We start from the raw sequence: 16,244 nt of genomic DNA, 5'->3' as shown, positions 1-16,244 counted from the left end.
GACCTTTTACCAAATTCAGTTCGGACATTTGGAACAGTTAGCAGGATAAAGTCTAACGAACGAAGAGATACTTGCATAATAGAGTCTTTTGTAAAGACATGTAGCTAGCTAGCTAAACAATGAACCATAATCCCAACTCATGACGTTACTACCCTACATGAATCAGCAGGTAGATAACCAACCAGGTTCAATGTTAGCTAGCTAACATTAGGCTACAACTAGCAAAGCAAATGGCTCTGATATACAAAATAATATTACTACACAGATCATACACGTAACGTTAGCTAATGAGCCAGTCAGCTAATGTTAGCTAGCTAGCTAACAGTACATTTTAACTTGAAATGAAAACTACTTTGACAAAATTAGAAATGTTTAATATCTGAAAATGTAGCACGCTAGATGTACGCTTCTCGCTCTCTGTCACGGATGCTATGGTTGCCCTTAGTTTGAAGACGTAATCCAGAGACAAGTGCTTTCTCCATCTCCTTATCTATCATAGTCTAATTCCACTGATTTTTAAAACTCGGTCCTCCTGAAAGTGGAGTGCAACAGTTATGCAGTTTTACTACTCTCAAATAGACAGAAGTGTGCTACATGGCAGACCAATCCGAACTCATCTCTCGGCATGTCCAGCCCACTCATTATCTCAGCCAATCATGTTGCTGTCTTTTTCTGTGGATAAACCAGCTAGGCTCGTAATTTAACAATTGTATTAATATTTACAGGTGGCATACAAGTTTGTTATTAAGGCACATGAAGGTTCACATGTTCGAGAAGGCAATTCTGTTCAAATGGCTCTCCTGTGAAGTAGTGACGCGCGACATATGCCTAGTTTCCTGAAACGAGTCACATGTGAGAACTGTTGGAAAAGCACTCCTCATGAAGATGGTTGAGAGAATGCCAAGAGTGTGCAAAGCTGTCATCAAGGCTACTTTGAAGAATCTCATATAAAATATATTTTGATTTGTTTAACACTTTTTTGGTTACTACATGATTCCATATGTGTTATTTCGTAGTTTTGATGTCTTCACTATTATTTTACAATGTAGAAAATAGTAAAAATAAAGAAGAACCGTAGGTGTGGTACTGTACAAGTAAGCACATTTGGGATGAAAGACACACACACACACACACAGAGCCATCTTGCTGACTGGACCTTGTAGTTTCTAGTCATCAGAACCACAGTGTAATCACAGCCATTTGGGATGAAACCGTGGAAGCCTCACTATTAGCATACAAAGATCAGCATTACAATAGCCAGTAATTGTAATCATAGTCAGTAATGTTTCTTACCTCTAGAGAAAGTAGCATAAATAAAAGATCTCAGAAATGTTCCATAAGCACAAAAAGTTTCTTTCTCTCAAATGTTGTCTACAAATGTATTTACATCCCTGTTAGTGAGCATTTCTCCTTTGCCAAGATAAACCATCCACCTGACAGGTGTGGCATATCAAGAAGCTGATTTAACAGCATGATCATTACACAGCCTCACAACCGGCCTCACAACACCAGACAATGTGATGGTGTTGTGTGGGCGAGCGGTTTGCCCCATGGTGGTGGTGGGGTTATGGCATGGGCAGGCAAGGATCTGTACACAATGGAAGCTGAAAATGTCCCAGTTCTTCCATGGCCTGTATACTCACCTGACATGTCACCCATTGAGCATGTTTGGAATGCTCTGGATCGTGTTCCAGTTCCCCTCAATATCCAGCAACTTCGCACATCCATTGAAGAGGAGTGGGACAACATTCCACAGGCCACAATTAACAGCCTGATCAACACTATGCAAAGGAGATGTGTCGCGCAGCATGAGGCAGATGGTGGTCACACCAGATACAGACTGGTTTTCTGATCCAGGCCTCTACCTTTTTTTTAAGGTATCTGTGACCAACAGATGCATATCTGTATTCCCAGTCATGTGAAATCCATAGTTTTAGTGCCTAATTAATTTATTTCAATTGACTGATTTCCTTATATGAACTGTAACTCAGTAAAATCTTTGAAAATGTTGCATGTTGAGTTTATATTTTTGTTAATTATACATGAAAATGACAATTGCCACACATCAATCAAGCTACTCACCAACCAAAACCCCACATGACCCTAGCCCACTTAAATCAAGAGCATGACTGTGTTATATACATGATACTGCACATTATCATATACATTGTTGAAATTCAAAAGTCTGACCATTCAAACGACTTATTGATACTTGTATATGGTTAGTTGCAACTAAGTTGGGTAGCCATGCACTCAAGATTCTATTTTCCACATCAGATCCAGCTAACCATGTCTGGTCAGGCTTAATCAGTAACGTACTGTGGTTGTACAGTATATCTATGGAGTTATTGTTCCACTTGAGAACACTCTGAGAAATAAGGCTTGCTCTACTGAGCATAAAACCCGGGACACAAAACAGACTATTCTATTCTACAACATGCAGCTATTGGCTAGAAGCAGTATTTTGATATGAGCCTTGGCAAAGCGAATTTATTTAATTTTATTTATTTTGTATTTTTCTATTTCGGTTTTGCTTTTATTAAATGTCCGTCGAACACACTCATTATGTTAGTGGATCCTTAGGGGAACCCTGAATCTGGTTAAAACAATGTTGAGCATTTTGTCATTCACTCTGTAATTTGATATAATAATTATTGGCATGGTAAATGTACATTTAAATTGCAACTGCTTACACTCAAATGCAATCAATTTTTTTTATGAATCACCTTTTATTTCAAAGTATAAAAATTGTTGGAGGGAGAAGTTTGGGGGGGTCCCATTTAAGATTTAGGAGTGATAGGTACAGTATTCTCTGATTCTGTCACGGTCGTTTGTAGAATAAACGGACCAAGGCGCAGCGTGCTCTGAGTTCCACATCTTTTATTTTGTGAAACTTAAAAAACAAAACAAGGAACCAACAACGACCGTGCAGTACTGGAGGTGCCACATGCACTGACTCAAAACAAGATCCCACAAAAAAACTGTGGGGAAATGGCTGCCTATATATGATCCCCAATCAGAGACAAGGATAAACAGCTGCCTCTGATTGGGAACCATACCAGGCCAACATAGACATAAAACAACCTAGATAACCCACCCTAGTCATAGGGTTAAATGCAGAAGACACATTTCAATTGAAGGCATTCAGTTGTACAACTGACTAGATATTTCCCTTTCCCTCACACAATGAGCTACCTCATTACATGTGTGCAGGACCCTCAGTGCATCTCCCCCAGCCAGTGACAAATATGCACGCACACACACACACACACACACACACACACACACACACACATGCATGCTCGCACACACACGCACAAACACACACACCCTTCCTTGCTGACTAAATTACTTCTCTCCTTGTCTTCTCCAGACTATAAGCATGTGGTGGATGCCTCTATTCATGAGGAGAACTACCGCTGCTGGCCATCCTATCAGCACGATGGATGTCTGCTATCAGTCTTCAGCATCACAGAGGCTATTGGTGTGTGTGAGAGCCACGCCCAGTGCCAAGCATTTGTACTGACCAATCAGACCACCTGGACAGGTAAGAGTTAAATTTACATTTCAGTCATTTAGCAGACACTCTTATCCAGAGCCACTTAAATTTAGTGCATTCATCTTAAGATAGCTAGGTGGGACAACCACATATCACAGGAATATAAATCATTTTTTCCCTTAATAACATAGCTACCAGTAGAGTCAGAGCTAGAAGGGATAATTATTATTATTATATATATATTTTTATTTTTTGGGGGGGAGGTAAGGAGGAGGAAGGGGAGGAGGATTTCGGAAGATGTGCAGGGACTCTGTCCTTGCTTCAGGTGGAAGCTGGTTCCACCATTGGGGTGCCAGGACAGAGAAGAGCTTGGACTAGGCTGAGCGGGAGCTGCACTCCCGTAGGGGTGGGAGAGCCAAGAGACCTGAGGTGGCAGAACATCGTTTTTGGGTTGGGGTGTAGGGTGTAGGGTTAGCCTGAAGGTAGGGAGGGCAGTTCCTCTTGCTGCTCCGTAGGTTTAGCACCATGGTCTTGTAGTGGATGCGAGCTTCGACTGGAAGCCAATGGAGTGTTCGGAGGAGCGGGTTGACATGAGAGAACTTGGGAAGGTTAAAAACCAGGCGGGCTGCAGAGTTCTGGATACGTTGCAGGGGTTTGATGGCACAAGCGGGGAGCCCAGCCAACAGCAAGTGAATATTTGTTCACGCTACAGTGTTATCGTTGTATGGTTGAAGACAATGTGTGGGTTGCATTCGTGTGGCTGCCTGTGTGTATCTGTGTCTGTTTGTTTTGTCCATAAAGTACCCTGTGTGTGTGTGTGTGTGTTTTTGTGTGCATGTGGGAGGTAAAGTACCCAGCGTTGTCAGACGTCTCTCTGATCAAACAGAGGCAGGGCCTTCAGTAGTGTCGTCTCTCATCACTAACCCCTCCTTTCTAGTAGGTGGCACACACACACACTGCATTAGAGCTTAGTCTGAGGGGAGCACATCAGCATGGCAATCACTATTTATTGAACCAGGCACGTCTAGACCCACAGCACTTTCATATTCCTTCTCTTCCCTCTTCGCCCCCCCTCTCCCCCATCATACAGTATCTCTCGCTGTCTCTACCTCCTCTACACACCGCAGTTCTTTCTTTTCAGTCTCTTTCCAAAAATAATTGCCATTTCTGGCATTGTACGATTGTCATGGCATTCATGCAATTAACATTGTAGAAGGTACGCATTTGCTAGGGTACATTCAGCTCATTTATCTTCTACACCTGCATTGCTTGCTGTTTGGGGTTTTAGGCTGGGTTTCTGTACAGCACTTTGAGATATCAGCTGATGTACGAAGGGCTATATAAATACATTTGATTTGATTTAACACAATGTCTTCCTCTTACGGTCTCTCCTACTTTTCCACTTTTTCTTCACATTTTTTTTTCTTCTTCTTTGTCCCCAGGTCACCAGCTTGTATTCTTCAAGACGGGCACTGCCAGTCTGAGCTCTGCCAAGGGACGGGTCACCTACGTCAGAGTGGGCAGCTGAATCAATGGAGGGGGAGGAGACTTAACTGCCAAACCTCGCTCTGATTGGCTAACCTGCTCATGGGGCTTGCCCTCACGGCTTAGTGAGTCACCCCATTGGATGGGTCGGACAGAGGGAGTTGAAGATGGATCCTAGACAACGCCCTCCACGGGGCATAGAGAAGCCCACACCAGCTCACACTGAAGTGCAATAATATCACTTGGAGAACAATTTTACAATATTGCTCTTCATATGTGTTCTCCGAAGGAAAATGCTGGGTTGTGCAAGGCTATAGCTCAGGGTATAGTGGGGTTACCTTCCTAGCTAAGAAGGGTGACAGTGAACACCTGAGATTTCCCTCCTGTGCCCCCGAAACAAAAGTATGTGGACACCTGCTCATCAAAATCATGGGTATTAATATGGAGTTGGTCCCCCTTTGCTGCTACAACAGCCTCCACTCTTCTGGGAAGGCTTCCCACTAGATGTTGGAACATTGCTGCGGAGACTTGCTTCCATTCAGCTACAAGAGTATTAGTGAGGTCGGGCACTGATGTTAGGCGATTAGTCCTGGCTCGCAGTTGGCGTTCCAATTCATCCCAAAGGTGTTCGATGGGGTTGAGGTCAGGGCTCTGTGCAGGCCAATCAATTTCTTCCACACCAATCTCGACAAACCATTTCTGTATTGACCACGCTTTGTGCACAGGGACATTGTCATGCTGAAACAGGAAAGGGCCTTCCCCAAACTTTTGCCACAAAGTTAGAAGCACAGAATCGTCTCGAATGTCATTGTATGCTGTAGCGTTACGATTTCCAATCACTGGAACTAAAGCCGGGTGTACACTACACGACTTTCAAAATCCTAACATCGCTAAACCTCTCACATTAAACAAACATCTTTCCTGTAATTTTATTTTCGTCTTGCCAACGTAGTGGTGTGCACACAAAATGATGTGGCACAGATGTGGGTCACACACTGTAAGATTCTTCACTTGGTCTTGAGGATTATTGATACCACATTGTCTCGCGAAAACAATGATGTGATGATGAGATTAGATTTAATGTAGCTACAACGAGCTGTGGCCCAAAGCAGCATCAAATCTTTTCACGCTCGCCATACAGAGTTGAAATATCTAGCCAACATTTTGAATTCAATAGCATTGCTTTAGAACTTCAGAGCTGTAACGATTTGACACTTTGATTAAAGGCAAGTACAAACCCATACTAGTAGTATTCATCACACCTTCGAGAGTCTACACATTATGGGTGACGCTAAACAACGTCATCATCTCACTTCCTTCTTCTGTGGCGTGCTCTCGTCGGTTATTGCTCGTCACCGTTCTCAAAACATTTCATTGCACATCTCACACAACAAGAGCATTTCAGATTGTGTGCCAATAAAATGAAACATGTTTGAGAATATGGGGACGTCTGGGACTGCTCAAAGACGAGATCAGTAGCCCTCAAATTGCATCTCTGACCCATTCACATTAAACGAGCATCGGTGACTGCCGCGCGCCCCTTTGTAGGGATGAGGATTTTGTCTCCGATCTCAACAACTTGTCTGGGACAGCTACATCTGTGTACATCCGGCTTATGGGGCCAAGCCCGGACCATGAAAAACAACCCCAGACCATTATTCCTCATCCACCAAACTTTACAGTTGGCACTATGCATTCGGGCAGGTAGCGTTCTCCTGGCATCCACCAAACTCAGATTCATCCATCGGACTGCCAGATGGTGTAGCGTGATTCATCACTCCAGAATGTGTTTCCACTGCTCCAGAGTCCAATGACGGCGAGCTTTACACCACTCCAGCCGACGCTTGGCATTGGGCATGGTGATCTTAGGCATGCGTGCTGCTGCTCAGCCATGGAAACCCATTTCATGAAGCTCCCAATGAGCAGTTCCTGTGCTGATGTTGCTTCCAGAGGCAGTTTGGAACTCGGTAGTGAGTGTTGCCACCGAGGACACCATTTTTATGCGCTATGCGTGCGCTCTTCAGCACTCGACGTTCCCGCTCTGTGAGCTTGTGTGGCCTACCACTTCGTGGCTGAGTTGTTGGTACTCCTAGATGTTTCTACTTCACAATAACAGCACTTATAGTAATCCAGGGCAGTTCTAGCAGGACAGAAATTTGATAAACTGACTTGATGGAAAGATGGCATCCTATGACGGTGCCACGTTGAAAGTCACTGAACTCTTCAGTACGGGCCATTCTACTGTGAATGTTTGTCTATGGAGATTGCATGGCGGTGTGCTCGATTTTATACACCTGTCGGCAACGGGTGTGGCTGAAATAGCCGAATACACTAATTTGAAGGCTGTCCACATACTTTTGTACCTTCACATGGAGTCTGGTCAAAAGGCTCTCCTTATGGTACCTTAGCATGTTTTATCATTGTCTGTGAAGGTTTCAAGCCAGCCTCTATACAAACCTTCAGCCAACCATCGAACACGAGGAAAGGTACTCACCGGGACAAACATTTTCCAAAAATAAGGGGTTTACCTCAAGAATTTTTTTTAAATAGTACGTCTTCATACAATGTTCAGGCTTTTTTTCCAGATGGAAACAAAGGTATTGGCAAAGGACTGATGTTTCAGCCTGAGCCCTTATTTTTAGATGATCTAATGCTGAGTGTTACTCAGACCTTCTCCCTCCTCCCTTATCCCCTCACCTGTCTCTCTTTCTCTGTTTCCTTTCCCTTGTATTAGACCCACAGCACTTTCTCTTTTCAAACAGGGTTTCTCTATGCTTTCAATAAGCATCTCAGAAAGTGTGATTGATTCCAAATCTTAGTGAACGAAGAATCTGCGCTTATAACACAGATGATTGTTACATCTGAGTTATCAGATAAAATATTATTTTTCAATCCAATGTTGATGGAGATGAAGAAATTGTTCTCATATCGACAAATCAAGGACTAATTTGGAATATTGTGTCATTGTTGATTTTGCATGTTGACCAAATGTAATGTAGTGTAGAGACCTCCTTGGGAGGGTACATTTTTATGGTGTATTTTATGGTGTATTTATTGAGAGTGTGTGCCACTCCTGGGTCGTATTCATTAGGTACCAAACGGAAGACAATTGACTAAAACAGGGAGGACCTACCCAAACTTGTCCAATAAAAACTCATTTTTGTTTTACATTGCAGAAACTTTGCTACGGTTTGCTCTAATGAATATGACCCTGGGTTTAGAGCGACCAAAGCAGGAAGTAAGCTTGCTCTATTCTCATTTCCTAAGGAAATGTGACATTAACCTTCAACAGACAGTATCAAAGAGACATCGCTTTCAGTGAAAGCACTCCTTGTGAAAAGAATGAATCAAAAGTGAATTCTACAAAAGCATTATCGCTTTGTATCCATTGTTCATTGTTACTTTTTGATGATAACGATGAGATGGCTATTTTTATATGAAAAAATAAAAACCTTGTGGCAAGTGAGACATCTGTGTGTGTGTTTATTTGAGTTACAGTAAAATGTTTTTATTTTGGTTGCCATGATGCTGCAAATACAGCATATGTTGAGAGCTCCTGTAAATATTGTACATATTTACTTGATTTTAGTTTATTTGTTTTGTTATTTGAATTTATTTTATTTTATTATTGCTAATTCAACATTTTGATCCAAAATGTCTACTTGTCTTGCTCATGCGAGTTGCAGAAATGATTGGATACGATTGATTTCTTTGGTTTGCTTAGCCAGATTAGCTATTTAGCTTGTTAGCTAGCCAGCTGCCTGTTTGCATTCAAAAGACACATTCTTGACACAGCTTCTTGTTTCACCATCCAAAGTGTGAGGACTGCAGTGTGGAGACGGAAGAGGGCTCCCTTATTGGATTACTTTATACATTGGACGTATGTGTGGTGAACTTTAAGCTCCAGAAGAGGCAGCAGAAGAAGCATCACCCAAGTGGGTACTACACGTCGCTGGGGGAGGAGTCGTCCAGTAGCTACAGAGAGCTGAGGACTGATGAAAACAACATTTGAGGACAACTCCAGTGAGCCTACTACATCACCACCACCATTATCATCACCAACCTTGTCCCTACCATACAACTTGGCTACCATCGAAGTAGACTGCTAGCAGAATACTGGTAGATGCCTTCACCAAACGCTTTCACCCTCTGAAGATATAGACTTGATGCTTGTTTGTTTTACATTTAAGCAATGTAATATTATTTTTGTTTTGGTTTACCTCTGTACTGCAATTCAGCTTTTAGCTGCCAAGCATGGCCTAAATGTAAAAATGAAATAAACTACTATTACTATATTAAGTGCAGCAGGTTGAGACGGAACTTGAGTATTGGCTTCAGCGACATCGCACCAATCATATTGTACAAACACTTTTGTCGTGACTTTACTTTCATTAATCTGATGACAGTTAGTGGATTAAATACATAATGTTTAATTGTTACTCAAATTAATCATGTAACAATTAACTCATTAGGATTTGGGGCACCACGGAAGAAGTTGTTTAACGAGTTGCCATCTCCCGAATTAAACTAGATATATAAGTTCTATATCGATAACAGTCAGTTATTAATCATTACCTCATATCAGTCTCATAATCTGAATGGTCGCAACCTTCTTGGATCCGCAAAAACCCCAGCTTTGAGCATTATTCAGTACTACACAAATTGGTTTAATTATTTATTTACTAGCTAACTAAATAATAACACAGAATACACACAAACTTACATGAGACAAAGGTCCCTAATAGACTGACAAGATAGGACGGCTTGTTACACATATGGAGAGGGGGTGGAGAAAAGAAAGAGACATTTATAGTGGATACATTAATGGACTGTCCTCACATTAATCATATAACTTGCACACGAACCGCCGCCCGTTTGGAATAAGAAGCAATGAATGTATGCCGAATGCCGTTTGCCATTTCTCTGTCGGAACGAGCCCTCCTTCAGAAGAATGTTGGTTTGGTGAGCCTTTCCTGTGGGCTACTTGTACATGCTTTGATTGTCCACCAGAGATCACAATGTCCTTCACATATGGAATCATCTAGTAACCAAAAAAGTGTTAAACAAATCAAAATACATTTTATATTTGAGATTCTTCAAAGTAGCCACCCTCTGCCTTGATGACAGCTTTGCACACACTTGGCATTCTCTCAACCAGAATCATGACGTAGTCACCTGAAATGCATTTCAATTAACAGGTGTCCTTAGTTAAAAGTTCAGTTGTAGAATTTCTTTCCTTCTTAATGCGTTTGAGGCAATCAGTTGTGTTTTGACAAGGTAGGGGTGGTATACAGAAGATAGTCCTATTTGGTAAAAGACCAAGTTCATATTATGGCAAGAACAGCTCAAATAAGCAAAGAAAAACGACAGTCCATCATTACTTAAGACATGAAGGTCAGTCAATCCGGAAAAAGAACTTTGACATTTTCTTCAAGTGCAGTTGCAAACACCATCAAGCACTATGATGAAACTGGCTCTCATGAGGACCGGCACAGGAAAGGAAGACCCAGAGATATCTTTGGTGCAGAGGATAAGTTCATTAGAGTTACCAGCCTCAGATTGCAGCCCAAATAAATGCTTCACAGTGATCAAGTAACAGACACTTCTCAACATCAACTGTTCAGAGGACACTGTGTGAATCAGGCCTTCATGGTCGAATTGCTGCATATAAACCACAACTAAAGGACACCAATAATAATAAGAAACTTGCTTGAGACAAGAAACACGAGCAATGGACATTAGACTGGTGGAAATCTGTCCTTTGGTCTGATGAGTCCAAATTTGAGATTTTGGGTTCCAACCACCGTGTCTTTGTGAGACACAGAGTAGGTGAACTGATGATCTCTTCATGTGTAGTTCCCACCGTGAAGCACGGAGGAGGGGGAGGTGTGATGGTGTGGGGGTGCTTTGCTGGTGACACTGTCTGTGATTTATTTAGAATTCAAGTAACACTTAACCAGCATGGCTACCACAGCATTCTGCAGCGTTACGCCATCCCATCTGTCTTGCGTTTTGTGGGACTATTATTTGTTTTTCAACAGAACAGTGACCCAACACACCTCCAGCCTGTGTAAAGGCTATTTTACTAAGAAGTGGAGTGATGGAGTGCTGCATCAGATGACCTGGCCTCTACAATCACCCGAACTCAACCCAATTGAGATGGTTAGGGATGAGTTGGACCGCAGAGTGAAGGAAAATCAGCCAACAAGTGCTCAGCATATGTGGGAACTCCTTCAAGACTGTTGGAAAAGCATTCCAGGTGAAGCTGGTTGAGAGAATGCCAAGAGTGTGCAAAGCTGTCATCAAGGCAAATGTTGGCTACTTTGAAGAATCTAAAATCGAAATATATTTTTTACATTTTAGAAATATGTTCGTAGATTGATGAGGATTTTTTTATTTCATTCATTTTAGAATGAGGCTGTAACGTAACAAAATTTGGAGTAAGGAAAATGGTCTGAATACTTTCCGAATGCACTGTGTCTACAAAAGTATGTGGACACCCCTTCAAATGACTGGATTCGGCTATTTCAGCCACACCCATTCCTGACAGGTGTATAAAATCGATGCACATTCTGGTGGTGATCTACCAAGAAGGAACAGAGCCTAACGCCACGATAATGTTTTGCATGTACTGTAATCTTTTCTAATAAGTGGTTAAACGGATATGTAGCATTTCGTGTCTGAAATGCACTATGTAGAGAATGGTTTAGTAAGCATGACAGGTTAGTCCAGTAAGGGTACATACTGTACAGCCAGTGATGGTGATGACTGGCCTAGTCGAAGTCCATCCCATCTGACTCTAGTTCCACTGTATCTGTCATCTAATGAAAAGATTGAGGGCACATTTCTCAGGGATCAGCCCAGTGTGCTGGCCCAAGTATCAGAATACCAAAACATGCAAAAACACACAGAAACACATGGAGCTGTGTTTCTGATTCTTCACTTCCAGAGGGGAAAATGCAAGCCAAAGGAAAAAGGAGCAAAAAAAGGAGAGAGCGAGTGTTTTGAGAACAAACGCAACTTTACAATCATGGAACTATTTGGACGGAGTGTGAGTCAAAGAGGCCCTTGGAGCTGGCATGGGCCTGCAGCCCATCTGGACCGGTCCTGGGTCACTGGCTCAAACAGCTGCACAGAGCCAGGGGGGCTGGGGGAGTGGGGGGCCAAGTCAGCCAGGGGGCCCGGCCAGAGGGCTAGGGGCCCCAATGGAAAGCCTCAAGGGGCCCCTCAAGCACCCAGGAAAGAAAACAACGTATTAATGAAGAGAACACAGTCTTTTTGGTTTACTCCCCCCAGCTCTTAATGAAGTGTGCCTGCATATGGAGGTCAGGAGGGCCTGTATGTACGCACGCAACTTTGTGTGTTTGGGTGTTGGTGTGTGAGTGAGGTTCTATGTCTGACTGCTCCAGCGGAAATTAGTCTGTGTGACCCTTGGACCCTGACCTTTTGACCACAGACTGGGCAGGACAAAGGGAAAAGCTGTGAAACAGTGGGAGAGGGAGGCCATGTGACTCAGTGAGCATCCTATAGAGGGGAATCCGTTTTTCCCATTGGGTGTTCAAAGCAGGCTGCTTGTGTCAACACACACATACTCTCTACAACTTAATCAGTGGGGATTTTGGTCACAAGGAAACTGGGGTAGAAATACCGGAAGTGACAAACAAAATATGGACATTCTCGCGCATCCATGTGCACACACATCCAAGCGCACACACATCCAAGCGCACACGTGCACATGCGCAATACACACACACACACACAAACACAAACACAGGGCCGTGCAAAGACCTTTCAGGAGGTAGGGGCTCATAATAACAAACAGGAACATGGTAGCTAAAGGCAGGTTGGAGGTAGAGGGCAGTTGGACATTGGGAAATGACGTTGTTGCAGATCAGCATGTGAATCGCACTTCAATGCAGAACATCCGTCAGAATGTGTGTTATGTGTGTGTGTGTGTGCTGGTGTGTGTGGATGTGCGCATGCGTGCATGCGCGTCTGTGTCTTGTTTTGAAAATAAATACATGACTTTCATAATTCATATCTCAAAATTCATAACATACCAAATACCTCTGCAGCAACAATTGTAACATTTTTGACCATAGACCAATTTTTTTCTGCAACAACACACTCACTCATCATCACAAATTGTAAGTAATTTTGGGGCCTCCTGAGTGGCGCAGTGGTCAAAGGCACTGCATCACAGTGATAGCTGTGCCACTAGAGATTCTGGGTTCGAGTCCAGGCTCTGGCGCAGCCGGCCGTGACCGTAAGACCCATGGGGCGGCGCACAATTGGCCCATCTTCGTTAAGGGAGGGTTTGGCCGGCAGGGATGTCCATATCCCGTTGCGAAATAGTGACTCCTGTGGTGGGCCAGGTGCAGTGCATGCTGACATGGTCACCAGGTGTATGATGTTTCCCCTGACACATTGGTGCTTCTGGGTTAAGTGTCAAGCAGCAGTTGGGTTGTGTTTTGGAAGACGCACGGCTCTCGACCTTTGCTTCTCCCGAGTCCGCACGGGAGTTGCAGCGATGAGACAAGACTGTAACTACCAATTGGATACCACGAAAAAGGGCAAAAAAAATAATTGTAAGCAATTTTTAAATTTAAACTAGGTAACTAGTCATCTCTCGACACACTCATCTCTCGAGCCATGCATGTTTGGAGCCCACAATCTCTGTACAGGGTAGACTGGGAAACAGGCACAACCGGGCGCGGGAGCTCCTTACAGGGAAGTACAACAGGTGAACTTGAGGACATCACAACAATTTACGGGCAGTGGGTTCCGAACAACAATGACAAAACGGGGAAGTTATACCACCACCCAAAAGGGCACTTTGGAGACTGGAAGGGCAAAATGGCATGTGGTCTGCACAGGTAGAGCCCTAACTCACTCACATTTCACACTACAGACCCTCAGACGTTCTGGAAGGTCAACACAATAAAGTGATTCTTATTAACATGAGTAGATCTGCACACTCACAGACCTACACACCAATCTACCACTTTGATTCATACAAACTTTCCTTACACCCAAAAAATGCCTAAATAATCTACAAGATCAGAGTATTTTTTAAATCTACCAATTGGTGCTGAAACGGAGACGAAGATGCAGTAGACGGCGTTACTATTTTCTGAATTCGTTCGCTCAATGTATTCTAGTCTGTTGGGCTCCTGAGTGGCGCAGCGGTCTAATGTACTGCATTTCAGTGCAAGAGGTGTCACTACATTCCCTGGTTCGAAACTAGGCTGTATCACATCCGGCCGTGATTGGGAGTCCCATAGGGCAGCGCACAACTGGTCCAGCATCGTCTGGGTTTGGCCGGGGTAGGCTGTCATTGTAAATAAGAATTTGCTTTTCACTGACTTGCCTAGTCAAATAATCAAATTTTATTTGTCACATACACATGGTTAGCAGACGTTAATGCAAGTGTAGCGAAATGCTTCAATTTTAAAAAAGAAATGTTTTGGGGTGTAAACAAAATTCAAATTTAAGGTACACCGTATATAAAGGGATGGCTTAAGATAAATGTACTGGAAACCCTATTGAATGAAAACTCAGAGAGGGAACCACGCCTGCAAAAGCCCATTACGCACCTTTAAGGTAAGTCTGAATAACAACAACTGAGAAGTGCGTAGGAAAGGTGTGCGTAAGAAAGGCCTCATTTCCTAAATTGGATTCGGGCCCCAGCTGACAGCCAGCCTGTTACAACACTGTGTTCATGGAGGCCAGCTAACTGCCAGTAGACCAGGGCCATTCATCCACAAAAACCACCGCTCTAAAACAAACCAACTGGCAAAATTTGTCACGTTATGGGTCTGTGTAAAGACTTTGTGTCTGTACATGTCTGTGTGTGCGTGTGTGGGCGTGCCTGCGTCATGCGTGCGTGTGTGTGTGGTGATCCTAACTATTTGTTTAGAGTATGTTTGTCTGTCTAAGGATGTACTGTATGTGTTAGCTTGTATGTGGCTGTTGATGCATGAATGTGCGTAATTGCTGTGTATATAAACTAGACCGCTTTCTTGCTTCTGGACACAAAACAAACAAGAGACCTGCCATGTGCTTCATATCAAGAGAGACAGGTCTGAAATAGCTTGTTTTCATGTCAGAGGGAAAACTTTTTAGCTTTGGCGCCAGTTAAAATGAGAAAGGAGAGGAGAGGAGAAGAGAGCAGAGGAGGAGAAGGAGAATGAGAAGGACAGAGTGAGAGATACACAGAGAGAGAGGAGGAGAGTGGGGGGAGGGGGGAAGAGAGAGAGAGAGGAAAAGAGAGATGGTAAAAGAGAGAGAAAGAGAGACTAACCTCCTGCTAGCCTAGTGTCATTCATGTGAGGGACAGGAAGAGCGAGGGAGTGTCTCCAGAGAGAGGGGCAGCATCTGTGTTTTATTGGCCTGGGGGATTAGGGCATTTCCTGGGGTAGAGCCTGGGGGCCAGGGGGTACTAGATGGGGGCTGTGGGGGGCAGGGGTAGAGAGGACCAAAGCGCCTACTCAGGGCTAAAGGCTGCTAATGAGAGACAGACAGCTGAGTCAGAGACAAACAGGAACAGGGTACAGTTGCAGGTGTGGAGGTAGATGGCAGTTGGACATTGGGAAACGACATTGTTGCCAGATCAGCATATGAGCCGCGCTTCAATGAAGAACACCCGTCGGGGTGTGTGTTATGTGTGTGTGTGTGTGTGCGCGCGGGTGTGTGTGTGTGTGGATGTATGCGGGTGTGTGTGTGTGTGTGTGTGTGGATGTGTGCGTGTGTGTGTGTCTTGATTTGCACCTCACGGTGGCTGCTGGCTGCACTTGCCCCGTAGGCCCCACCCACAACAGTAGCAGCATTGTCTTCTGTCACAGGAGCTCTCAAAATCAGCCTCGAGCATCTGGGCATCAAGTGGGCTGGAGGTGGGGGAGGACGGAGGGATATAGAGGAAAGTGGTATTACCTGCACTCTCTCTTTTTCTATTCCTCTTTTGGTCTTTCACTCGCGGCCTTTTGTCCGCTGTCACACACACACACACACACACAAGCACCCCCCTCCCCTCCGCTTGCCTGATGACTCAAACGGACTTCTTCTTCTGCTCTATGCTCGCTACGTTCAGTCTGAGACTGTATGTAGCATGTAGCCGCTTGTGGTGACGTCAAAATGAGGGGTGTCCTCAGCGATTGAATCACCTCTAAGCAATCAAAGCCATTGGTGAATTTTCAAAATTGGTTAGAATGTGTTTGCATTCTAGAAAATCGGGAGCTATTCAGATCCAGACTCATTGCAA

The 16,244-nt window shown here is 43.8% G+C and overlaps 1 protein-coding gene across 1 annotated transcript in view; it reads left to right on the top strand.

The window, feature by feature from the left end:
- Positions 1–8,450, top strand: part of LOC139570741 (extracellular tyrosine-protein kinase PKDCC-like) — a 39,866-nt gene extending 31,416 nt beyond the window's left edge. The window contains exons 6-7 of the mRNA XM_071392876.1: positions 3,374–3,547; positions 4,942–8,450. Coding sequence (XP_071248977.1) covers positions 3,374–3,547; positions 4,942–5,027 — 260 coding nt within the window. The 3' untranslated portion in view covers positions 5,028–8,450. The remainder of the gene's footprint in view (positions 1–3,373; positions 3,548–4,941) is intronic.
- The last annotated feature ends 7,794 nt before the right edge of the window (positions 8,451–16,244 follow it).

This window comes from Salvelinus alpinus, chromosome 3 (assembly GCF_045679555.1).
Source record: "Salvelinus alpinus chromosome 3, SLU_Salpinus.1, whole genome shotgun sequence".
Lineage (NCBI taxonomy): Eukaryota > Metazoa > Chordata > Actinopteri > Salmoniformes > Salmonidae > Salvelinus > Salvelinus alpinus.
This window is presented reverse-complemented; position numbering and strand designations above follow the sequence as displayed.